The sequence below is a fragment of the Solea senegalensis genome, linkage group LG11 (assembly GCF_019176455.1).
Source record: "Solea senegalensis isolate Sse05_10M linkage group LG11, IFAPA_SoseM_1, whole genome shotgun sequence".
Taxonomy (NCBI): Eukaryota; Metazoa; Chordata; class Actinopteri; order Pleuronectiformes; family Soleidae; genus Solea; species Solea senegalensis.
Window position 1 is genome coordinate 25,662,974 of NC_058031.1, and position 25,775 is coordinate 25,688,748.

The window sequence follows — 25,775 nt, forward strand, 5'->3', positions numbered from 1 at the left end:
GTAGGTAAATCCATACGTAGGTATGTTGGTGGGCAGGTCCATAGATAAGATTGACAGGTCATCACTGTGGGGAAACGTCTGTGTCCAGTATCTCACATAAAAACTAACACACTCCAGCAAGTCACATGACGCCTGGAGCCCTTTTGTGTGAACTCAGAACAGCATGTGATTGTGTTACAACGACAACACACTGCAGCCACAGTGTGCCCCAGTGGCCTAATGGATAAGGCACTGGCCTCCTAAGCCAGGGATTGTGGGTTCGAGTCCCATCTGGGGTGGACAACAGAGGAAACGATTTACATCACTGAACAATCAATGTTGCCCACAGCTGTGTGTCAAAGGTCAAATTGAGTATCACTTATTAGTGTGTGTGCACTTGTAATATGAGCAGCAGAGGGCGACAGAGGCTGGTTAGAATAACTTTTTTTTTAGAACTTGATGGGATTTGAACATGCGACCTTCTGATCTGGAACAAGACGTGAAGTCTGCCGTCTGTGACTGCCTTGTTTATCTTGAATTGCTCCATCCTCCTTTTGTCGATCCGTGTAAAGTGGTCGGACTCTGGGTATTTTAAACTCCTGCAGTATGTGTTGCTGTTGTGTTATTAGGGCCTGACACTCACACAGTGGTGACATTATTTGAGCTATTTTCAATTATGAAAAACTAACTGAGTAATCATCATGTTATTATCTACAGTACCTGCAGTGGTAGGAGGGGCGGTGCTGGCGGTGCTGGTGGTGCTGGTGGTGCTGGCGGTGCTGGCGGCGGGATAGAGAACTGTCGGCAGACCCAGCAGAGCCTCTGTTGCATCGTCCAGGTCTCCGGACCCCGACCCGCCCAGCAGCGTCTTCTTCCGCTGCTCTCGGCTCCCGCTGCGGATCATTTCCTCCTCCCGTAGACTGTCCACTGGGAGACAGGGAATGTTCATCCATAATGCTGGATCTCAGGGAAACGTACATCCCATAATATCACAGAAGAAACAACAACCAGGAACAATGCAAGACTTGAACTAAAAACACACCTCGTCTTCCTGACTAATCCTCGCCTGGAGTGAAAGGATTACTGTAGTCACGGCAGCAAATTGAGGGTGAAATTTCCTACACAACTATTTCAACAACGCGACGGACGAACGCGGCTCAAAATAAGCTGTGAGGGCGGTGAAAGCATCTGAAGCCGTACCTGCAAGGAATTCCCAGACTGCCATCACTCATCCTGCAGGACAGCCGTCGGGTCTCTGTGAGTGTGTGAGCGGCACGTCTGCACACGTCTGACTCGACACAGTAACCCACTATCATCAAGAAAACCAAGCCCCGAGGCTGCATCTGCATATTACAGACACAATCTAATCTACTGTGACAAACACTCAGGGAGGGAGGCCACACGGAGGGTGCAGTGGTTAGCGCTCCTGCCTTTGAAGCAAGAAGAGCGCGGCTTTGTTTCTCTTTCATGACAGTGGACAGTTGTTTGTCTGTCCTGGGTGTGACCGCCCGCCTGTCGCCCTGCGACCCTCATGTGGAGGATACAGCAGTGTGCTAACACACAGACGTATAAACCCTCCTCCCCGCTGCTTCACCAGCGGTTTCCTGTGTGAGCTGGGACATGCTTATCTCATGTGAGTGCACACTGCAGCCTGTAATCCAGCTGAAACATGACCGTGTGTGTGTGTGTGTGTGTGTGTGTGTGAGACAGAATGTTAAAAATGTGTTCGTGCCAGAGTCCCAGCACACACGGAGCGAGCAGCAGGGATGAAGAAGCACGCTTTCTTTTTATCGCAGCGTGTCACTGTTGTGCATCCCATCATGACTCAAACCCACACAGATCAAAATGTGAAGCATTCCAGGTCACGAGGAACCACAAACACTGGGTTTGGGCCCACAGATGGGACGCAGGATATTTCTTGGGGGTCACTAAAAAATGTTTGATAGAGGTTTTTCTACCAAGTATTAACACTCAGTATGAAGTACTTTAAAGGGATACTTGAGTAAAAGTACAAGTATCTTCAAGACTAGAAAAGAGATATAAATTATAGGAAATGTAGTCAAGTAAAGGTTGGACAGATACGTGAATTTTTCATTAGGTGTAACTCTAGGTTACATTTGTGTCGTTCAGGCAAATCTAAATAAATGATTTAAAACACTGTCGGGACATTTAAGTTCAAATAAAACATTCTAACTCACTGATGCAGGCAGATTAAAAAGCTCATGTGAGCCATGAAGACTTTGCTTTGTTGTTCTTTTAAAGTTTCCACTCATGGTGAAATAAATGAGAGAAACATGGTAGAATTAAGCTGGCGTAGGTTTAGCCATGATTTCAGTGACAGCAGTGAACTCAGCTCCTTCTCTCAGAACCTCATACGTTAACCTGAGCCACGAGGGACGCGTTTCTTACTGGTGAATCTTCTCTTTGCGAGAAGCTTCTCCGTGGTTCCGTTGAGCACGAGCACTTGGAGGGCATATTCCTGACTGGAGTCCAGTCCTGCTACGGTCGCTCTGCCCCGCGTGGTCGTCAGCATCAGCTCCGGCTGAGGAACCTCTGCAAGGAGGAGGAGAAGAAGAAGAAGAAGAAGAAGAAGAAGAAGAGGAAGAAGAAGAAGAAGAAGAAGAAGAAGAAGAAGAAGAAGAAGAAGAAGAGTTTCTTGGGTGATTGAGAGAAGTCACGGTTCCTGTCGTCACGTGACATTTATTTATCGCTGTTTAAAAAAAGAAATCATGACTAAGCAGGAGATTTCATTTCTCAGCAGAGATGAGTTTTCATGCTTTCATGAGTTCACAATGCCACACACACACACACACACACACACACACACAGCATTGCTAATGAAACCATCATGTTTCCTCTTCTCTATCATCGCCGACAAAACGTTGATTCTCAAGGAAGTCGAACTGTAACAAAGAGCCGACTCAGTTTTAGAACTGAAAGCATTTGTGATGCTGAAGAAAAACCTCGACAAAGAAACAGAGCACACTTTCTAACCCTAAAATATCATCTCACGTTGAGCTAAATTTACCAGGTGTTGTTACGTTGAGATTATCGAGATACTGTCACAGTGGAAAAGGGCCATTAGATATTCGATAGAGTATATTATTAAGTCACGTCTCAGTACAGGCTGGACTGTCTCACCTGAGATGGGCTTCACTCGGACCTTGTAGCCCTGCACGGGTCCATCAGCCTCCTTCCATTTCATCTGCAGTCTGTCCTCAGACAGGACCGTCAGCTTCAGACGACCTTGACATTCACAGAAACGAGGAGGAGAAAAAAAAAATGTTGTCCACGTGAAGAATGTGGGTCAGGAAGAGACAGAAAGAGGAGAGTATGCCAGTCGCGTTTCAGAGATCAAAGGAAGAGTCAAATCCAGCTCTTGTTTCAACTTCATCTGCATAATTTCCAGCAGTGGTTTTCTAACAAGCAGCGTCTTTCATGTGTCTCTCCTCTCGCCCTCCGTCCATCGCTCCCTCCAGCTGCTCGTCCATCAAAGCCCGGCCCTGTCCTCAGAGACGAGGACGAGAAGGTCGCGCAGGTCATGTCAGAGGAGCGTCACAGACGTGAACTGTTTCGGGGTTCTGTGTGGACCGTGTGGTGGGGTGACGGATGGAGAGGAAGTGGAGGGGGACGCGAGGGCAAAAGGAAGCAAACAAGACAAAGGAGCGTAGACATGAACATGAACCACTCAATGGAGCTTTTTCACGGCCTGGTCGGGGATCAGTGTGGGGTCTAATATGGATTTAAGGAGACTGGGTGAAAGGGTCAAACAGACCACCAACAGAAACCACTTTTCCTGAAGCTCAGTGGAGCACACGCCACATTTAGACTTTGTGGTGTGTTTTCAGCGTCATGACTCTGTGGGGTGAAGGATTTATGTGGTTGTTTGGCAGACGCAGTCATCCCAAATAAAAACCGCAGTGCGTAACTTTTAACCATAAACAAATGCTGACTGAGCCGATCAGATCCACATGGATCCCTCACTGTGTTTCAGAAAACCTCTCCCAGCATTGATGTGTGAATAAAGTAACAATCATCACATGTGTTAATAAAGTGATGATTTATCAGGACAACCCTTTCCACACATGAAAGGTCATTAGAAATTCATCCATCCATCCGTCTAGTGCCCGACAGCTCAGCTGTTTTGAGTGACTGACAGCACCAGTCATTTGTCTCCAACAACAAAGCTGCGGTTGAAATGTCACTCTACCTTGGCCCTGGACCCCTGGGGACAGCAGCAGCAGCAGGACACTGAGCAGGAAACACAGCATCAGCCAGGACGGTGGTGATGATGAGGATGAGGATGAGGATGAGGCGAGGAGGTGAGGAGACATGAGACAGGTGGAGCCCTGACGCATGAAAACAAACAAAGACATTTGTTATGTATTTATTTATTTATTTATGTTTCCCAAAGTCACAGTGATCCGGGTTAAAATGTTCAAATGATGCCATCTTATTACAAATATTATTCTCCCATCAACCAGTAATACGTTTAATATTGGAACATCCCTATTGGATTTAGGGATGGAATCGGTATCGATTAGTATCGGTATTGGTCTGATACTGGTCAAAATCACTGGATCGGAAATCCTATACATCGTCACATACGTTTGCGCTGAGTCATGTTTTGGGCTGTTGATTTGTTCTTTTTTGGAGAATAATACTGTGTTTGTTACACAGTTGGAGAATTGTGTCTTTGAAATGACTCAGCATGAACAGCGTCACACGTTCATAAATGGTCTAATATGACTGGTATCGGTAGATACTGCAGTTTCTGATTATCGGTACTGGATTAGTCCCAATGAAAAGTTGTGGAATTATTGATTGGTGAAGCTACCGTAAGAACTCTGTTAATCAATCAGCTGGTCAGAAAACAGAAAACCAAACAATCTCAAAAAATTAAATGCCAAGCAGTCGCCTTTTTCCCATGGGAACTTTTTTTTATGGCGGACTCAGAATACAGGTGTTTCAGAGGGAGAGCCCATTACACACAGCTAATAACACACACACACACACACACACACACACACACACACACACACGCCAAGTGGACTGTGTGGGCAGAAACAATGTGTTTTCTGTTCAACAGCAGACTGGACAACACCATAATTAACTGAGCGGTGGTTCAGCTGTTACACAAACAAGAGAAAAGTAACATGGGGGTTGGTTCACAGATGTTGGTACTTGTGTACTTTTCAAAACGATCTCAGTTTTATTTTTCACACAATTCAAGGAAATGTCAAAAGAATAAACAAACAGTGTGTAGGATTCAGTGGCATCTAGGGGTTGAAGTTGTGTACTGCAGCTAAACACCTTTCAAATCACTGGGCTACTGTCCAGCTTCATAGTTCATACACTAGAACCTTAGCAAGGTCTCACACCTTAGAATCCAGCACAGGACGCACGAGAGGTTTCCGACCAAATGAATTGCTTCTGTGTTTTAACGTAGAAGTGATTGTAGTTGTTCAGCTTCTTTAAAGGTGAACATTTTATACGACAAAGAAATCATTCAAACTAAATAAAAGACATTTGAGAAGTTTGCCATGAAGATCTCTCATAGTTTTATCACACTTCGTGGATCAAACAAGACGACGCATTCATCCGTTATGGAAAAGAATTATGTTAGCTGCAGCCCAGCAACATGCTAATCAATCTTAAAAGCTAATCAATCAATCATGCTAATCAAGCTTAAAGACGCCTTTAACATAACGGCACGGTGAGGTTCACGTCTTTAAAATACACATGTACCGAAACGTTCCAGCCATCATTTGATGAAAACATACTGCACTATGTCAGTGGTCAGCAATGAGTGGCCCGTGGGCCAAAACTGGCCCCGCCAGCATCAATATCTGGCCCCGGCAGATGATTGATTTAACAAATCTGATCTTAAACTATTTGCTTATCTTCAAACAGATTCTGTTGCTAGAATTGACAGCTAACGTAAAACTAAATGTTTGGATTGAAAAATGAAAATAACAACACTCCTGTTGTCATGGAGACAGCCAAGTGTGGGGAGTGAATGTCCATATGTAGTACAAGTACGTGTCTCACACACGTTTGTCTTCATAACAAGCGGCTGAGTAAAGACAGCGTGCACATTATTGTTCGCCCAAGGCAGCGAACGTGGGTTTTTGTTTTTGTTTTTCTGACTGAAGACGTTTTAAGCCAATTTGCCAATTTTAAGCCAAACCTTTCCTTGTTGAATAACCCTGCTGTATGTCATGTTTGGTCAGGCCACCACTGAACCTCCAGTCCGCCTCCAGGCTCCAGAACACTCGCGTACACGTGACGTGACCGTGTTGCCCTTCTTTCTTTTTGTATTTCCTCTCATGTTTCACATGTACCTGCATGCCTGAGTGTTGCCAAGTCGAATTTTTATACCTGAGCTGTGTCAGGCATACCTGCCTGCCTGCCTGTCTGCCTGACCCAGAGGAAAAGGTGGGTGTTGTTATGCAATGTCGGCGGAGGACGGTAGATTTTCCACTTCCTCTAGTCGAGAGATTTCTACGCAGAAAAACCTCAGCGTTTAACTTCCATGAGAATAAAGCGGAGGAGAATTAGCTTTGACTGAATTAATGGGTCATTATGTTGAAGTGCTATACAGTGGCTTAATCATTTGTCCTTTACACATTTTCACACTGCACACACACACACACACATACACACCACTTGTCAATGTAACTCAAGTGTTGTCAGAGTTAATATCGTCCATCCTTTCATCAATGCCTCTCCTGTTTCGTGCAGTGATCTCACCAGGAAACAATGATCGTCACAAATCAGCCAGATCTGCAGGCCGTGCACCACAGAGCAGACCACACATGTGTGACACGGCCCTGGATCACTTTATTTTCATGATCGATTCATCTGTCGATTGTTTTCTCCATGAATCCACTTTAAAATGTTGATCAGTGTTTACCGAACCTGGAAATCATGATGTTCTCCAATGTCTCGTTTGGTCCACAAACCAAAATGATTAAATTTTAACGATTTCTCTGTTGTAAATGGAGCAAAGAAGCCACTTAACCCAGCACTTTTTTTACTTTATTTAACCTTTATTTGTACCAGTTATCCCATTAAGACATAGGGTGTCATTTTCACAGTGAAGAATAAATAATATTTCTAAAAAATTATTAGCAATTTTTAGTGTTTAAAAGAACATTTTCTTGTAAATATAATCAATCTTAGATTGACTGTTGTTTTGTTAGTAGATTTATGGAAATTACCCTTTGTTCATATATATATATATATATATATATATATAAATATATATATACATATACATATATATGTATACATATACATTTATTAAAGTTGTAAATAATCGGGGCTGCAATGATTTGTGTCGACTAATTGATAAGGAATTGATTACAAATTGAATCGCCAATTATTTTTTATAAACGTAACATTTAACAAACAATTAATAAATCATTGAAACAACTTCTCTGAATTTGTAAGCCTTCTTGATGTATATGAATATTATTATCTGTTTGTTTTTTTTGCTCCATTTAACTAAATAAATCATAATGTCGGTTTGTGGACAAATGAGACATTTAAGAACGTCATCATATCAAAGTTTGGGAAACATAAATCAACAGTTTTTAACACTTTATGGCTCGAACGACCGATTGATCGTGAACATCACCGACAGCGTGAAAGAGTTGAAGGCTCGCTCAGGTGAGCTCTTACCTGAGCTGCTGCTTAGTCCTTCACGCAGACTCCACTCAACATACCGGAGGTTCAGTATCCGCTCTTCTGAGCGGTCTCAGCGCCGCTCTTCACGGCTTCACCTCGGGCTGTAACCTGAGAAGCAGCGCCGCCCTCCTCCCGCCGCTCAGGCATGGGCGTGGCGCTGCGGAGGAGAACCAGGGGCGCAGGTAACCACAGCAGGACGGTTTCTGGGGGCTCCAAACTGAAAGGCCCCCCTCCCCCAAAAAAACCTACTGACAACCTGACAGGCATGGTGCAAACCACAGGGGAGCCAGGTGGGGTGGGTCTCGGGGGTCTAAAATACTGTCAAAATATTGTTTTTTGATTGATTTGATTCAGATTTGATGCGTGGGTGGAGGCGAGTGGAAATACGCCACAAGTCCTCGCTCTGAGGACTTGTTATTCAACCGTTTACTGAGAAGCTGACGTCACAAACGTGTGAATGTGGAGCTGGTGAATCTCGTCTGTGATTGGACGGTCGCTTCCAACAGAAGTCCTGAGGTTCTACCATAATTACTGTAAGTACAATAAGTACAGTATATGGGCGTGATTAAAGCTCTATTTCTCTGCTTTTTTTGGTATCCATCCATCTTCTACTGCTTTATCCTCCATATGAGGGTCGCACTGTGCCAATCTCAGCCGACACCCTGGACAGATGGCCCGGAAGTGCCAATCACCGCTGCGTTTGTGTGTGTATCTGCGTCATGACCTCGTCTATGAAGCCCTAAAAGTCCATAACAGTTCAGCCACTGCTGAGAGCGCAGGGTTTGATTGTTTTCCTGAACTCTACGAAGCGGAACGGCACTTCCGTTGACCAATAACGTCACTGGTGAATTTCACCACTCCTCTAAACAGCAGCGCCTCCTAGAGTCCGGGCACTAGAGTCAGGACGCATCCGAAGAAGAACAAGAACTAAGCAAGACACAGCACCAAACTTCACCTAAAGGAAGGAGCAGTGCCAACAATACGTATATTACAATTTTTACAAACCGTAAAAACTGTCTTTGTGTGCTTGTTTTGTCGTTTAGCATTAGCGATAGCGGGCTACAGGCTAAGCTACACGCTCATTTGCATGTATGTGTGTTTATCATCTCGGTAAGCACAACGTTATCCGAGCTCCAGGCGTCCTGCAGCAGTTTTCACTGTCACAGTGTCACTGACAGTCCGTGTTCTCTGGGTGTGGTTTTGGTCTGAAACAGCGCGGCTGAGACATTTACATTGGCCCGTTTGCAGCGACTAGGAGGTTTTTGACCATAAAAACCACCTCCATATCTCACATAGAAGTGAGAGAGGACCATGCTATGGCCTCTTTAATGTTCTACATATCACGGTGGGGGAGTTACGGTAATGTGAAGGTCGCATGACAAACCCTGTCGCACGTACCAGGATGGAAACGCGGCACTTGTTGGAAAGTCAGGTTCTACAGAGACAAGACAAGTCTCCTTCCTCACATTGTGGGAACGCATAAATGTGTTCAAAGGACAAATAGACAACATAAACACAACACAGTCATACTTTTCCAAACACTCTCAATGTGGTTTTGTTTTGGAACCACGACCATCGGGTTCAACTGGAAAAACAATCGTAGAAAATGAAACTTAACCAACATTATTTTGATCATTTACACCCAAATAATCAAAAGGGTCCCATTAGTGACATCTACTGGCGAGACTGGAGAGCGTAACAAACACATGTGAACTCCTGGACACAGACAGTGTGCTCCACACTTTAATTGTTTTAACTTCATTTCCAGTTCATTACAACATTACAATGGCTTAAAACTGAATTAATTCAGCGACATCCTCACAGATTTAAATAATAACGCATTATGAAAATAGCTCTTTTAAGACATTAAGAAGGCACATCAAGGTACAGTTGGTTTGACGTCTCTGTAGCTGCTGACCCGTTCATTTGTAAACTCATTAAAGTCCTCACCTCTGAAGAAGCTTCTCATTGTTTTTGACTGTGATTAAAAACCAGGTCCAAATGTTAGGACATGTACACCCAGACTTCCTTCATGGCATCAGCCATGGACAAGGCTTAAAGGGAGACTTGACTGTGGTGCAAACACATAGTCAGTGCTGAGTGAGACCAGGGACTGAAGACATGAGGACAGATTAAAGCCAACACCCATCTACGCTGGCTTCTTTCTATGATATCTAAAGAACGTGATTTCCACTTTATCACAGGCTTTTCTGACTGGAAAGAGAAGTTTGTAAATCGCATTTTTAACTTGCAGGGACACACGTGTCGCCGGTCTACTGCGGCCTTGTTCGGTAAGTTTGTGTCGGATGGGGTAAACCAGATTCAAGGACTTAAAATGCCAAATAACACGTGTGAAGTCACTGATGACCGACAACTCCTGTGTGCCTTTCTATAAAGATCTCTGAAAGACTTTGGTGCACAGAGTGAGCGAGATATGGTAGACTCTTTAATTACGTCCCCACTGGCAGCCATGATTCATGCTGGTTCCTCAGTCAGCACCAATTATGTGTCAGCATCAAGTGAATGATCTGAACTCCCATTGAAAGCCTCCAGAATTATGATTTGGTCCGCCCAATGTCGAGGGTTTACAGGTGGAAGTTCGGGATTGTACCAGGCGTCAATCACGTGGATTAACACTGATACAAAACTTTATGGTCTAAATTCCTCTACAATGGGAACATGAATAACAAAATTGACATCAAGAAGATTGAAAGTAGCATTTGAGACGGACAATTGTTTACCGACGTTACGAGACCCCCTAGTGTCTCGGTCTCTGGTCAGTACCTGGTAGCATAGCCACCAGCTAACAATCAAATGACAACAAAGACACATGATTTAACAGGTTCAGTGACAACTAAAACACATACAAACTGTGATAATCATTCAGTCATGTGAGCAACCGTCACAAGAGGGAGCATCTGCTACTTTATTCCTCCAATATTCTTGAGTTTTGGGACAATTTTGGTTGCAAAAAACTCTCCATGATGAATATTAAGGCTTTAGGTTACGTTGTGATGATTCTTTTCTTCTTTTTTTGACCAAGCAGTTACGATTTGTGGAGAAAATGAACCTGCAGATGAGCTCTCTGTCTCCTAACAGCTGATTCTGTGGGGACACAGTTAGTGACGTGTACCCGTATACGTGGGTATTTAGGTACCACACAGTGAAGGTAAATAGCAAAAGAAAATATGACCCTCAATAATTCAAGGTGTCATTTTAAGCTGTAAATTTCCTCTCCCCATCCATCACAGTCTGACAGCTGCATGTGTTAGTAACACTTCAGAGAGAGGCCCTTAAGGCAGAAACCACACAAACGTGTGTCAGGTTCAAAGTCCACAGTTAATGTACAACTTATACTTTCCTGAAGAGACAAATCAGTGGAAGTAAAGAGCTAAAGAGAGGGTGGCTCCCTCTCTTTTGAGGCAGTGTGTCCCGAGCTGTGTTCTTTCTTTTTTTGGGGGAAGTGCGCACGCACTCGCAGCTCATTTGGTCGTCCAACAGAAAACGTGTGGAATGACAACAGGAGTCCAGAAGAAGGCCGTACTCTGCGACGTCAGTGCAGAGTGATTTCCTCCTCGTCGCCGTACCCATCGGCGGCTGAATCCTCGGCGTCGTATCTGCTCTGCTGCAGCAGCGGCAGCTCGAGCTCCGGGCTCCTGCTGCTCAGCTGCCGCAGAGACGGGACCTTATCTGACGGACAAACCGCAGGAAAATGTCACGTCAAAACATGATTCCAGTCATTTTGTGAGTCAACAATCTGGAACAGGGGAGGCCAGATTTGATCACGTGAAGATTTCCGGGGGCCACAAAATGTATTTGTAATTAAAAGTTACAAATACATTTATTTTCATTCTTACAATTCACAATTAAATGTAACCAAATCTAAGCCGCGCAGCAGTAAAATGAGGTTTTTCTGTTTGTTTGTTTTTTTTAAATCCTGCCTTTCTATCACACCTGGAGTCAGATGGGATTGAACGGGCCGTAGAAAATCTGACCGAGGGCCCCGATTGGCCCACAAGCCGGACTTTGGACACGCCTGATGTAGAAAATCATTTAATGACATCCTTTTCATTCAAGGCATTGTCAAACGAGTTTGCAGGATTTCCTTTTTCTATTTTATACTCATTATAATACTTATTTACATAATAAATATCAATTAATTTGAAAAGAAGTTGAGGAGAGCAGTCAGATAGTTGTGGTTTCAAACTTCTCAATGGACTGAAAACAACAAAAAAGTCCAACTTTACCCATGCATAAACATTATGTTGATTTATAATAACCTTCAAAAGACATTTCAAATTATAATCTGGTCCATTGAAGACAGATGGTGCACCTGCTTGGCCAGAAACCATAATTGCCATTATAGTTGGGGTTCAGATTATGGCAACTAGAGCTGAAACAATTACTCGATTATTAATCGATCACTAAATGAATCGACAACTATTTTGATCATTGATGAATCGGTTTGAATCTTTTTTCATTAGTAAAACAAGATTTCTGATCGTTTCAGCTTCTTAAATGTGAATATCTTCTGGTTTCTTTGCTCCATAAAACAAAGAAATCATTCAAACTGAATTATTTTGGTTTGTGGACAAAAACAAGACATTTGAGAACGTCATCATTTCCAGGTTTGACGAACACTCATGGACATTTTTCACAGATACCCACCGGGTCGTGTTGGCACGGGTTCAGACAGAAATCCAGGGTTAATTTCACAGCTTCATTGTGTCATTGTGATGGTTAAATAAACGTGTCGTTGCTGGGGGATTGAGGGCTGTCTCCACTGCCCCCTACTGTCCGTTAGCGGAAAAGGAGGTGAAGATGCAACAGCCTTTAAAAAGCAGGAAACGTCCTCACAGACACCTTCTGACCAAAATCTAAGACTCAATCTTGTCTCATGTCACAGTATTGACAGAAGACATCGACATGTTGTCCGGCCCTACGTCCACTGACACAAGGACGCCCTTTCACACACACACACACACACACACACACTTACTTTTGGAATAATAGGTCTTGAGTGCCACGTGCAGTGAAATGCCACAGAGGCACACGGTGAATCCCAGCCAGTTCAGCGCGTTCATTTTGTCTCCCATCACAGACGCGGCCAAAAGCAGAGTGCACACCTCCTACAGGGCAACACAACAGGCATGTGTTCAACAGGTCGCTATTTACTGAGGTTATATTCATATTTAATGACTTTTTAAACTCTGTTTAGTTAAGTTACCGTGATGCTTGGATGAAAAGAAAGAAACAAAAAGGCAATGATGATGTTCGGCGGATAAGTCCGAACAAGACCAGAGTGCTGCCGTGCTTAGAGGCACAACATTACACAACAGAAAACTAAAATAAACCCAGAGGAGGGAGGACATTCGCTTTTGGTCGGCACCAAAACAGGCACTACATGCAAACGCGAAAAAAAAAAAGCACCTTAAAGATCCCTGCTATAGAAAGAGTGAGGCTGGAGGTCCGAGAGACGAGCAGGAACTCCGAGAAGCCTAAACCGAAGGCCAGCATGCCGCCGATGCTCAGTGTGCAGAGCGAGTACAGGAGAGGCGAGAGCTCGGTCACTCGAAACAACTTCTCTGAGGTACTGATGCTCACACCTGCGGGGCACGGACCACAGAACAGAACACGTCAAACAACATGTCAGAGGTTTCACTTTCTGAACCCCGATGCTTACATTGTTGCTCAGATCAAGACCACGTCGCACTGCTTGATCCGACAAAGGTTTACTTGTATATGGTGACAGAGTGGGGCATCTTATCAGTGTCAGATCTTTGGCAGGCAGCGTCAAGCCTCTCTGGATTTGCCATGTGTGCATAATAATAAAAGAGCTCTGAGAGTAATGTAATTAAAAATGGGGCAGAGAAAAGCGCTGACTCTGGTTTCTCCCTCGTCACCACCGACTAAAACCCACATCATGACTGATTTATTGGAGCGTCAAAATAAGAAAATAGAGCTAATGAGAAAATATTTGATCTGCAGCTACTTGTTATGTCGGCCTGAAATGTAAGAGAGAAGACATGTCTGTCACCGTGCACACAATTCACAGGGCTTATTACAGCACAACTGAGACAGAGCCGTTTCTAGATTATCTGATTATCCTCTCTCTATATATGTGTATATATACATATATATGTATATATATATACATATACGTATATATATATGTATATATATATATACATACATACATACATATATGTATATATATATATACACATATATATATATATATATATATATATATACACATATGTACATATACATATGTGTATATATATATATACACATATGTACATATACATATGAAGGACTCACTCACTCACTCACTCAGTCAGTCAGTAGCCTGCAGAGTACGGATAATGGATAATGAAGTGCGTCTCACCTTCATTAAACAGGAAGAGAGGAAAGAGGCCGAAGAACATGAGCGGCTGAAGGTGGAACATGGCGTCGATGGGGTTCTGAAGACCTGCAGGAAACAATACAACGTGAAATACAAAGTTTAATAAAAACAAAAACCATCATTTTAGTTTTGAACGTTTGAGGGTGAGGGATATTCAGCAGCAACTGCCTCTAACTGTCACAATCAGTTTCCTTGTGGTCCGACAACAACTCAGCTCCTACAACACTGACCCAGCTCGGACTTCTGCATGAGGATCTGGGTGAGGGTCCAGCGGATCCCGCCTATGAAGGACGCCAGCAACACCATGACGAATCCCTCCAGGTTGAACTGGGTCGACTCGTACGTAAACATAAACAGACCGCTGGAGATCAGCAGGACCACCACGATCAGGAATGGGTTCTGACAAGAGACAGAGAATCTGTGAGAAACGGCAAAAAATGACACACACACAGATTCCAAAATGACGCACTAGCTCTTTTGGTTTTGACTGTTGAGTCCTGAAAGCAGAGCCGCTCGCTCGCTTGCATATGAAGTCTGTTTTGTGTTTATGAGCATAGATCGAGACGAAACTTAAACTTGAATTAAAGTGATAGTGCAGGCTTTTCAAACTGGACGCATCCAAAAATGCACCATTGCTGGAAAAACACAAGGAACAACAGATTTTAGCCAGGTTACAAAATGCTCACTTAATAAAATATATGCTAGCTTAAGTCACAATATCTTAAGAATGTGTTTGCCACTTTCTCCCACAACAAAGTCCATAGACAAAATCAGCAATTTTTCCATCACAGCACACAGGAGCTGTTGATCCACTGCCGTCTCCATCAGTAAGTTCATCTGTGTTATTTTGTGACTTCAGGCACATAAGGCAGCAGTAGACCAGCAGCTCCTGCGTTCCTGTCAGCTAAAAATGCTGATTTTCTCTATGGACTTTGGTGTGGGAGATAAAGTGGGTAACAAACTTTAGGAAGATCGTTTAAACAGCGAGATAAAGCAAAAAAACAAACGTATTTTACAGCTTCTTTGCGGTAAGATCATTTATTGACAACTATCAGGTTGTGGAGAGGATTCGTTCAGAAACTAATGACAGTAACTCACCGACTCCTCGAGTTTAAACACCAGGGAGAAAAAGAGGATAAAGAGCACTGCTGTGGACTTGGTCATGGTGTACCTTTAAAAACAAACACAACAAACAACATCACTCATACGCTTCGATTCACACCACCGAGGTCACGTGTTGCAAAAAGCCACAAACTTACAAGCTAATGGTGATGAAGAGTAAACTCCAGTTGGAAAGTCCAATGTCCAGAGCTGTGGCCAAGGCTGTGTGAGACAGACAGACAGACAGACAGACAGACAGACCGAGAATAAAGAGCTTTTACACGACAAAAAAACACTTGTTTTTGTTGGTATCAGTTTGAAATAATATGGTGAAAAGTCGGTAAATAATGTAAATAGTGACTCAATAACTGTAGAACTGTTGGGCTTTAAACTAGTTTTCGTCTGTAACTAAATTAAAGTCCCAACACGATCTTATGTGGACAAGTCAAACCTGTTTGTACCTTTGATTACCCTACATACATTTTCCCATGGTTGGACTAATAAAGGATTATCTTATCTTCAAACTATCACATTGGTTATGATTTATCTCAGTGGACTTTGGAATTATCCTAATCAATAATCCAATATCCTGCACAGTGTAAACTAACACTTTGGGGCAGAAAACTTATTTGTTTATTTTAGCATTGCAATGGGGATACTGGGGGCTACTTAGCGATGATTGAGTGGGATTGCATGTTGGCAAGCTTAACAGTATTTTAAATTAATTGATTTTTCCAATTCACAATGATCCCGCCAATCAAAATTCAACTTATTTTGAGTGCTTTTCATCACAGTGTGTGATTAAATCCCTGGTAAAGAGGTAACGATCAGTCCCTGGGCTCTCTCTCACCAGTCGGTGCCACTTTCAGGAGGTAATCTGTCCAGTTCAGAATGACGCGGGGTTTCCCTGTCCAGCAGTGCATGGCCCGCCGCGTCAAAGCAGACAGGCAGAAAATGACGGTGAGGTGAGCTAACGTCATGAAGAGGGGATAGTGGAAACCCTGAGACAGAGAGAGAGAAGAGAAAAGCAAAGTGGGTCATTTCTCAAGAGGTTTGCTTTGACTTTGTCACAGATCTGCACAAATATCACACAGTAATCATGTTAAATGTTTTTTCAAATGTCAACCATTAAGCTGGAAAGCTTCAGGGTGTCAAGAGGCTTCATCTCGCCATCACTCGTCAGACTGTCTCTCACATGAGCTCAGTAAACATTGCCACGTTTTACACCCAAATCTTTTTGAAGTCATACTGAATAAGTCATTTGCTCTAGGGCATATTATACCAAAAGTATCTATAGTGGGGCCATTTTTCTGGAGGCAGTATTTTCGATGGCCTTTTTTACCTGCAGCCAGCAAGAAAGACCCTTCAAAGATAAATATCATCCATCATTTACCGCTTATCCTCAACATGAGGGTACATCTCTGCTGACATAGGGCGAAAGATGGGTTGACAGCCTGGACGGATCACCAGTCCATCACAGGGACATGGAGACAAACACTGACACCTATGGTCAATTTAGAGTGTCTAATTTACCTAATCCCCATATTGCATGTTTGTGGACTGTGGGAGGAAACCAGAGAAAAACCCATGCGCACACGGGGGAGAACATGCAAACTCCATGCAGAAAGGACCTTGTTCTTACCGGGTCGCAAACCCAGGTCTTCTCACTTCAAAGGCAAGAGTGCTAACCACTACACCAACTGTGTGGCCCAAGATAAATATCAGTTTCACCCAATGTATACCTGACATTGGGCAAAAGGTGGGGTACATAGAGACAAACAACCATCAACTCTCACACCAACGGCCAATTTGTCTTAAAAGGAATAGATCAGTTCAGATTAAACCCCTCCACTTACCTTCATCAGCCATTTGTTATAGAAGGTGATGCCAATGGAGAAGGCGTAGTAGAGTAGAACTAATCCCACACTGCGAAGCCCCTTGCACAGGAACTGGACAGGAAACGCCATGAAGGTGTAAAAAGCTGTCCACGGTGGGACAGCTACAGACAAGAGGTCATCTCTTCACCGACTCTGCAGCCATGCCTGTCACCCATAGCTGACAGCTGACAGAGAGAGAGAGGGTGGAGGATCGGGGAGGGGACAAAAAAGCCGTTTATCTGTGTGTATGTGTACAGTGAGCAAGCATAATACACCGTTTCAGGGCAATACACACACACACACGCACACACACACGCACAGCGCTGAGTCAGCCTAACATCAACATTAGCTCTAGCTTAGTATTTGCAACTATTATGAGCCAGCGTGTCTAGTCAGCAGTCAAATAACGACATAAACAGCAACATTAACCACACATGACATTAATGAGACAGTCGCGTCTCATGATAGTAAGAATAATACCACTCACCGGGATGTTGTTTGGCTAACTTTCCCGTGCTAACTAGCGTTTTGACCCATTTCGAAATCAACTAAAACACCGTCGACTACACTTAATAATAATAATTATCTACATCATAAACCACGTTCTCATGTCTCGCCATCATCAGTTGCTTGGAGCAACTGGTGACGGGGACGTGAACACTGACCCTGTCTCGGTACGTGTCATTTCCACGTGACCTATCTCGCACTCAAACTGAACCCCGTAGATTAATCTTAACATTTTATCGTGTCAGAGTTAATTAACCTCTAAAAAAGTCACACCCACTGCGAACCACAGCAGTGGACGAATTACAATGGAGCAGTCGTCCATTCGGCGTACACATTACTCTCGCCGGTGGCTTTTGTGTTTACATAACTATGTGCTTTTCCTGCTTCCTTTCGTGCAGCATAATCTATCCCGGGACAGCAACGGCTACACACACACACACACACGCACACGCACATACACACACACGCACGAACGAACGAACACTGTTCCCAGACATAATCACAATATTAGCATTGGGCTACAGAACCAGCTAATGTTTACATAGCGTGATGACGCGTCACTAGCTATGGGAAGTAGCCGCGTCGCACAACCTGTGGAAGCGGTGCGGAACAAGGCTGGGACGTGCCGTGCCGTGCCGGACTCGGTGTTAACCCACTTTATAATATAGTTACATGTGTATAGTTAAGTGTGTGCAAACGTCTCGTTAGCGAGATGCTAGCAGCAGCAGCAGCGTCCTATATAACTGAGGCTAGCAGAGCCATTTAGCCTGATGCTAAGTGCGGCAATTGTACTTCTCTTATTTGTTGTTATTGTTGTTGTTGTCGCATTAATTCATTTCTCATTCACGGGCGAGCAATGAGTAAACAAAGCAGTTGAATACACACTCATTACATACCATCACTTATGCTGTCCTCATTTTTAAAACATGCTAACTTTGGATTAAGTCGACCATTTGTTGGACCATGGGTGAGAGAACCTGCATGCTTGACCCAAAATGACCACAAGGGGGAGTGATGAAAACATAAAAATATATATTAGTAAGTCATAATTATGAGATGCCAAGTTATAATTATGAGATGCAAAGTCATAGAAGTAAAGTATCCCATAATTATGAGACTGTATTTCATGATTATGAGAAAGTATAAAAAAAGTATCCCAAAAAAACTAATACTATAGTAAATATGCAGCTATTTTAGTAAATAATACAAATGCTTAACTACATATTTATGACTTAGAATCGCATAACTATGACATACTTTCTCATAATTACGACTTAGTGTCGGACTTGCATCAGAAAACCAGACGAAAAGGGAAAAGTCTGACCACGGACATTGTAGGTATTCGCTGTCACCAGGAGATGGCGATGGTGCAACTATGTGTGGCTGTAAACTGCCTTTAATCCAAGAGAAGAAGAAGACAGAAGCGGAAGTGGAGTAAAACCAAGAACCGGAAGTGTCGTGATCTCGGCTGAGCTAAGGTAACGTTTGAAATACCTTGTGTAAACTTGGCACAGCTACGTGTTGTTGTTGTTGTTTGTGTTGTTGTTGTTACAGATTTTGCAGATTTAACACCATGATAAACGTTTTCCGGTGTTGTTTTCAGCAGAATGGCGGAGGACGAGGATGAGACGGGCTTCGAGGAGGAGTTGGACGACGGCTCCGGCGGCGTCGATGTCGGCCACGGCAGGAGGAAGAGGCTCTTCTCCAAGGAGCTCCGGTGCATGATGTACGGCTTCGGGGACGACCAGAACCCGTACACAGAGTCCGTGGACATTCTGGAGGATCTGGTGATCGAGTTCATCACCGAGATGACCCACAAGGCCATGTCCATAGGGCGACAGGGCCGTGTCCAGGTGGAGGACATTGTTTTCCTCATTCGCAAGGACCCGAGGAAGTTTGCCCGAGTCAAAGACCTGCTGACCATGAACGAGGAGCTGAAGAGGGCGAGAAAAGCCTTCGACGAGGCCAACTATGGCTCCTGAACTCATCCACCTGTGTCACTCCTCCACATTCACCTGTTATTCTGTGTTCAAGCTCGTTCACACTTGAGTTTCTGCCCTTTGTCCTTTTATTCTGACGTGAGTGAGTGAACTGTATAATGTTAATGTGTGTAAGAGCTGTTATGATGTCTGGGACTGTCTATATCAAAGGAATATAGACAGGAATTTAGTTTTATTAGTCTATAATGTATGTGAAGTTATTTTCATCTGACTGAAATAAAAAAGAAAATAATTCAGCATCAGTTTGTTTATTAATCACCAGGATCTGTGTCAGCTCTACAGAGGCCACCATTTTTTACCGCATTGTTTTTACAGTATAGCCCAGAGTTTTCATGCTAACTAGAGTCAGACTGCAGCTAACGGATTATTTTCACAATTGATTTGATCATTTGGTCGATGCATTATTTACTTGTTTGTTGAATAAAGTTGATGAAATGTTTCCTAGAACATTGACATGATGATGAGTCTAGTAGATTGAGAAGGATGCACTCCTGTGAACATTCACAGGGTTATCATGTGTTCATCAGTTTCCCCAGAAAATCCCAATGTAATTCCACTGAGTCAAAGACAAAACTACCTGAGCTCGAAACACAAATGGACAAAAAGAAGAAACAAACAGATTTTATTGATATTCCTCAAAACAAAAACGTGTTTTCTTTTTTCTTTATACACAGACCATAAATATGACAGACCGACTACAAGTGAGCATGTGGTTAGTTAATTTATTCTGTTATTCAAGCAAATGACCTTTTTACAATGAAGGTGGTTGGATTGAATTGGTCTAAGCAGCAGGTAACGAGGCTGCTGTTCTATCTAGACTACATCTAGATCAGAGCTTCACCAGCAGAGCCGGGAGGGAGGGGGCGGGGGGAGTTGTTTTGTCGCCGATGACACGCAACGCCATGCATTTACTGCAAAGTGAAAAATCCCCGTTTGTCGTCTTTCCTTTCGACGGTGTCGCACGCACAAACGTGCTGATGGGGAGAAGAGTGTAGCTGAGCCTGCGACCCCAACCTCCACAGCTGGGTGCCCGAGCTGTCTGTTGAGGATCTCTACAAGGATGGAGAAGAGAGGCGGTGAACCAGGTGGACAGGATGGAGGAGGACGGTGTGTGGGTGTGTGTACATGTGTGGTGTAGAGGGAGAGGATTTAGTGGGTGGATGTGTGTGTGTGTGTGTTTGGGAGGGGGTTCACAGGGAGGAGGAGGAGGAGGAGGAGGAGGAATGTCCATGAGTCTTTCTGGTTTTACTGCACATTCTCCATCATCTTGAGGAATTCTGGAGAAGGAAAAGGAGACGGGACAACATGTCAGTGTTGATGACACAGTTTGAACCACCACAGTGTTGCTTAACGTCTACACTGACATAAAATCTTGTAATATATATATGTATATATACATATGCATATACATAATATACATAATAAAACATAAATAAACATTTTAAACATAAACATTTCTCAGAAATATGATAAATGTTGGGGTAACTTTTTTTTTACTGTTTCACGCATTTCATATTAAGATTATACTTTTTTTATTCAACATACACCTAGACGTTAATGTAGATTGGAGAGAGCAATAATGTTGTTCTATAACTGGTTACTGAAGTTGTCATCATCATCATCATCGTCATGTTCGTGCACGTACCGTCAAAGTCCAGCATGCCGTCGTTGTTCTTGTCTCCGTCTTTGAGCAGCTCGTCGATCTCCTCCTCTGAGATGTTCTCACCGGTGCTGCGGATGATCAGGGCGAACTCCTCTCTGTCGATGTAACCGTCGGCGTTCCTGTTTACAACAACAACAACAACAACAACAACAACAGAGGCCCGTGAAACACTGTAAACACAAACAATCAGGATATAATTATAATGACGATGAGGATGATGATGATGATGATGCAGCGTCTTACTTGTCGAACACACGGAAACACTCTGCCAACTCTTCCTCGCTCTTGCCGGCCTGGTCCTCCTTCAACAGCCTCACCATCATGACCAAGAACTCCTCGAAGTCGATGGAACCGCTACCTGAAGGTTCAACCAGAGGTCACACCCATTCACGCGCTGCAACACGGGGTGAAGTGTCTTTGCTCAAGGACACATGGTATAGACTAGCAGGGCCAGGAATTGAACCTTCCAGTTGAAAGACAACTCTAGTGTTAATACTTTTACTTCTAAAAGTTAAGCATATTTTATATCACTTTACTTTACTTAAGTAATATTATTAAAAAAGTGACTTTTGAAGAATCCATTGTTAGTCCTGTGGCGCTCGTCTTTTTACGCACGGTTTTACGCACGGTTTTACGCACGAGCCACATTCAGAGGAGACGCAGAAATGAAGTGAAAACAACTTCATCAGCACATGTCCACACTTCTGAAGTGTCATTTAAAGTCGGAGCAGCTTCTATTTCTAAGTGTTTGATGCTTTTTTGTTTGTACTTTTGTGCTTGTGCGTAAAAACCTGTTGTGTTGTTAAACGCTCACCGTCCTCATCGACCTCCTCGATGATCTCCTCCAGCTCCTCTCTTGTCGGGTTCTGGCCCAGCATCCTCATCACGGTTCCCAACTCCTTGGTGCTGATGTCACCGCCACCGTCGGTGTCGAACATGTCGAAGGCGGCTTTGAACTCTGCGCGAGACAAGAGGCGCCCGTCAAAATCAAACCTTACACTCGCCATGAAGACAGGAGGGCGTTACCATGGTGATACTGCTAATAATACACGTGAAGGAGCAAGAATGTAAGTTCAATTTCCTCCTTTATTTTTACGCCACTTCCGGCACAGGGGTGTGTGGTTTTTATTGCTTTATTTATTAACGTTGCTTATTAATCATTAGTCAGGAATACACATTAAAATTGACTGTACTCAGTTTTGCCAGATATTTGTCAGCAGTTTTGTTTTTTTTACAGCTTCTAAGTGTAAGTGTCATCATGGAGAATTCACCCATCACATTATCATGTTATTATGAATGTTTTTTTAATGATTAAATAACTGTTTTTCTTTCTTTCATTCATTCATTACTATGGTTTTACAAATGAGTTACAGAGTTAAAGGCCATTTGTGGCTTTTTCTACTCAGTATTTGATATATTTTATATGTTATAGTTGCTACAATATGAATAAATGAGCCTCTATGTCACAAATCTACAACTGTGTGAAGGATTTGGGAGCAAATAATCCCACATTATCTGCTTTTTCTGGAATATTCATTCAAAAAAAATTGCTGGAAATGGAGGCGAATGTCATCCAGGGGCGTAATCATTATTGAAAGGGGCAAGGGGGTGGAGCAGAAGGGGTGGGGCGGGGTTTGGTTACTTTTACTCACCAGCCAGCATTTCCTCGCTCAGGTAGGAGCGGGCCTCTTGTTGGGCGTCAGTCTGGAATAAAAAACATGGACGATCATCGTCATTCACTCAGATTATAGTCCAGCTTAACCCATTCATGAACAGTTTGTGTGATATGATTTTTTTAGATTACATGAGACTAAATCTGTCTTTTTTGACACCACACTGGTGGTTTTCGCTGTGGAATAAAATAAACCATAAAAACAAAATTGGAATGATTTTGTTAAAATAAATCATTTTAAATGATACTATTATACTGTGTATGTATTTACTTGCTGTAAATATTCCAATCAACATAAATCACACGTTTACCACAGATCATTACAGTCCGCAGGTATTGTTATCTTATTATATGTATTTAGTGTTGTGGATGTTTGTGCTGAAACACTAAACTAAATGTGTCAGTTGTGTGTGTGTGTGATGTCGCGGGCCGCATTCCAACAGGTTTCCTGTGGCCGCGGGTGAAAATGAGTGCGGGCTATTTCAGGCTCAACACATTAGGGGCTTGGCTGTATAAGGCCTGCAGACATACAATCCCTGAGAATTTGTCACTCAAGCAGAATCCACAGCTGACTGACTGACGCCCGCCCTGCTGACAGAAAAATAAACCACCCCACCTGAAGTTTCTACACAGGATGAAGATATAAGTGTATCTTCATCTAAATATAACTGTAGCTGCTTCATAGTTCATTCAATGAAGACGTGGCAAAAACATTTGAAGGAAGCCAATTAGATAATATTAACATCACAAACAGGAACATAAAACATGCAAAGTTATTGGATTGAATGCATTCAAACATCTATGAAATATACTTATATAAATAACGTCTGCTTTGGCCTCAACGTTTTCAACTTCCTCAATTATTCCAAACCTCAATTTGCACGAGCGACTGTTCTTACCATGTTTGCGGGTTAGCTCTTTCCCCCCAAAATATCCAAGGATAAAAGAAAACAGCCCAAAGGAGTGGTCAATCCGCGTGCACCCGGACAGAGAGACTAGACGTCAAGTGAGGGTTCACAGACACTTTAAACGGGGGAGCCAGGTCCCGCCCCCTGACTCTCACAGGCCTCCAGATTTAGTATCCTGAACTTTTAGGGTTCTGGGGCCAGGGCAAGCCAATCACACTTTGAAGAGGAACGCTCTGGGTTTCTCCAAGTCACAGAAAGTTAACAATGTGGAGGAAGAAGAAGAAGAAGAAGAAGAAGAAGAAGAAGAAGAAAAGTGCGGGTTTCAGAAGAGGAGGGAAAATGTGCGGCCAAGGAGAGACATGTCAAAAAAGTTGTGACTCTGTCTCTGTCACCTGGTTTGTTCAATCACTCTGTCACACTGTGAACACATTTATATTTAAAAAGAGACGCATATTTTCCCTTATACCTTAAAATTAAAGGGTCATTTAAATTTAAAACACACGTCAGTGCCGTAACTGTGATTTTCTTTGAATGAACACGAGGGGACTCTGGAAATGGCCCTTGACTCTTAGAAACTATGTTAAAATGGACGACAAAGAAAAGGAGTACACCTTGGCGCTTGTCTGGGCCCATTGTTGTTTTTACATTTAGGGGCCAAGGATTTTAAAGTAATATGTTTGTGATGATGGCGTTTCAACGTGCAATTTAAAACCAAGACAAGAATTCTTCAGGGCTAGTCCCACCATGAGTCCACCTCCACCCTTATAGCCGTGTCCCTGAATAGCAGGCAGATTTTAGGGTGGGGGGGGGGTGAAAGTATTCCCATGATGCCACTAATCTGTCTGCAAAAACACAACCTGATGCTCCTTATAAGGCGGGCAGTTCCTGAAGGCGGAGGATGGCGGCGGGCGGTGAGAGACAAGGATAGGAGGACATGGGACGTAGCAGAGAGCGGCCGTCATGGAGTAAAGGGGAGGGATGTTAGGGTTTGAGAGGTGGTGGGGGGGCGATTGCAGGCTATAAACCCAGAGAGAAAAAGAGGGTGAGCTGCGTTTTTCCAACTCATCCACTCATCCACAGCCTCTAGTGCCGTCTGTTAGTTAGTGGCTGCTCGGCTTCGAACCTCTCCTCTCCTTCACCACTGGGGGGCAGCGATTTCCGAGCCGGGAGAGGAGACCGCTGCTGCGTGAAGATCAAGCACAGAGCGAGAGCTGACGTGGATCACGCCTGCGACTTTCTGCACATTTGAATAGTTCTCGACTCGAGTTTTCAGGGAAGTCGTTGGTGCAATGGAAGGAAGGATCTGTGGCTCTGGGACAGGGAGAACGGCGCCCTCTAGTGGAGGAAATGTGTGTGTGTGCTTGTTTGTGTCCACCGAGACAGGGACATGACACGATACAAACAAAAACAAACAATCGGTTGGTCATGATTGGGATAACTGTGAATGGAAAACATACGATACAGTTATCTGTCAGTGCCACAAGGGGGCGACTGCAGCTATTTTTTTTATAGTCATTCCAGGATCTTGTAATTCATTATTATTTAATTTAGATTCTCAAAAAATATACTTAGTGATACGTTTCTGTCACATTTTGTAACATGTTTTGTTAACGTCAGTAAAGTTTTTGTGACATTAGTTCATCTGTAAGCTTTCAGGGAATCAAATGCACTAACATGGACGTTTTTATTTCACTAAAAAACAGACTGAACAGACGTTATTCAGTCTTTTTTTTTGGAACCTTAATAAAATGTTGTTGTAACATTACAACATTTGGTTACATGTTTTTTAACATCATTACTCTTTTTTTTTTGCATATTTTCTGAAAGCTTACAGACACAGAGGGAAATAATATAGATCACAGAAACCTTAAAGACATGATCATCCCACTGACTATGTGTGTGTGTGTGTGTGTGTGTGTGTTCCTGAGATTGACAGATTGACAGACAGACAGGACGTGTCGGGACAC

The 25,775-nt window shown here is 43.3% G+C and overlaps 4 protein-coding genes and 1 non-coding gene across 7 annotated transcripts in view; 2 read left to right on the plus strand and 3 right to left on the minus strand.

Annotated features, from left to right (window-relative positions):
• LOC122776890 (collagen alpha-1(XX) chain) overlaps positions 1-7,745 on the minus strand; it is a 27,033-nt gene extending 19,288 nt beyond the window's left edge. Inside the window, exons 1-5 of the mRNA XM_044037658.1 lie at positions 7,666-7,745; positions 4,190-4,328; positions 3,121-3,225; positions 2,389-2,532; positions 700-906 (exon numbers count right to left, since the gene is read on the minus strand). Coding sequence (XP_043893593.1) covers positions 700-906; positions 2,389-2,532; positions 3,121-3,225; positions 4,190-4,313 — 580 coding nt within the window. The 5' untranslated portion in view covers positions 4,314-4,328; positions 7,666-7,745. The remainder of the gene's footprint in view (positions 1-699; positions 907-2,388; positions 2,533-3,120; positions 3,226-4,189; positions 4,329-7,665) is intronic.
• trnar-ccu lies at positions 206-278 on the plus strand. Its single transcript has one exon. It is a non-coding gene; the product is annotated as a tRNA-Arg (tRNA).
• Positions 7,746-9,401: 1,656 nt separating the features above from the next.
• On the minus strand, positions 9,402-18,559 carry slc35c2 (solute carrier family 35 member C2). Of its 2 annotated transcripts, none has more exons than XM_044038444.1 (10): positions 18,462-18,559; positions 17,038-17,243; positions 16,032-16,182; positions 15,340-15,403; positions 15,179-15,251; positions 14,311-14,479; positions 14,063-14,146; positions 13,102-13,277; positions 12,671-12,800; positions 9,402-11,361 (listed from the first exon to the last, which is right to left on the minus strand). In XM_044038444.1, the coding sequence occupies exons 2-10, from the start codon at positions 17,146-17,148 to the stop codon at positions 11,225-11,227; spliced, it is 1,095 nt and encodes a 364-aa protein (XP_043894379.1). In that variant the 5' UTR covers positions 17,149-17,243; positions 18,462-18,559; the 3' UTR covers positions 9,402-11,224. The 2 variants fall into 2 exon arrangements, with proteins under 2 accessions (XP_043894379.1, XP_043894380.1); XM_044038445.1 differs by lacking the exon at positions 18,462-18,559 and adding an exon at positions 17,546-17,976.
• Positions 18,560-18,955: 396 nt separating this feature from the next.
• On the plus strand, positions 18,956-19,802 carry taf13 (TATA-box binding protein associated factor 13). 2 transcript variants are annotated; one of them, XM_044038493.1, is made up of 2 exons: positions 18,956-19,043; positions 19,172-19,802. In XM_044038493.1, the coding sequence occupies exon 2, from the start codon at positions 19,173-19,175 to the stop codon at positions 19,545-19,547; it is 375 nt and encodes a 124-aa protein (XP_043894428.1). In that variant the 5' UTR covers positions 18,956-19,043; position 19,172; the 3' UTR covers positions 19,548-19,802. The 2 variants fall into 2 exon arrangements, with proteins under 2 accessions (XP_043894428.1, XP_043894427.1); XM_044038492.1 differs by having other exon boundaries at positions 18,959-19,043; positions 19,169-19,802.
• A 465-nt stretch (positions 19,803-20,267) lies between these two features.
• tnnc2.2 (troponin C2, fast skeletal type, tandem duplicate 2) lies at positions 20,268-23,911 on the minus strand. Its single transcript, XM_044038484.1, has 6 exons — positions 23,800-23,911; positions 22,881-22,932; positions 22,043-22,186; positions 21,472-21,586; positions 21,211-21,347; positions 20,268-20,842 (listed from the first exon to the last, which is right to left on the minus strand). Exons 1-6 carry the CDS (start codon positions 23,800-23,802, stop codon positions 20,811-20,813), a joined length of 483 nt encoding a protein of 160 aa, XP_043894419.1. The 5' UTR covers positions 23,803-23,911; the 3' UTR covers positions 20,268-20,810.
• Between the last annotated feature and the right edge of the window lie 1,864 nt (positions 23,912-25,775).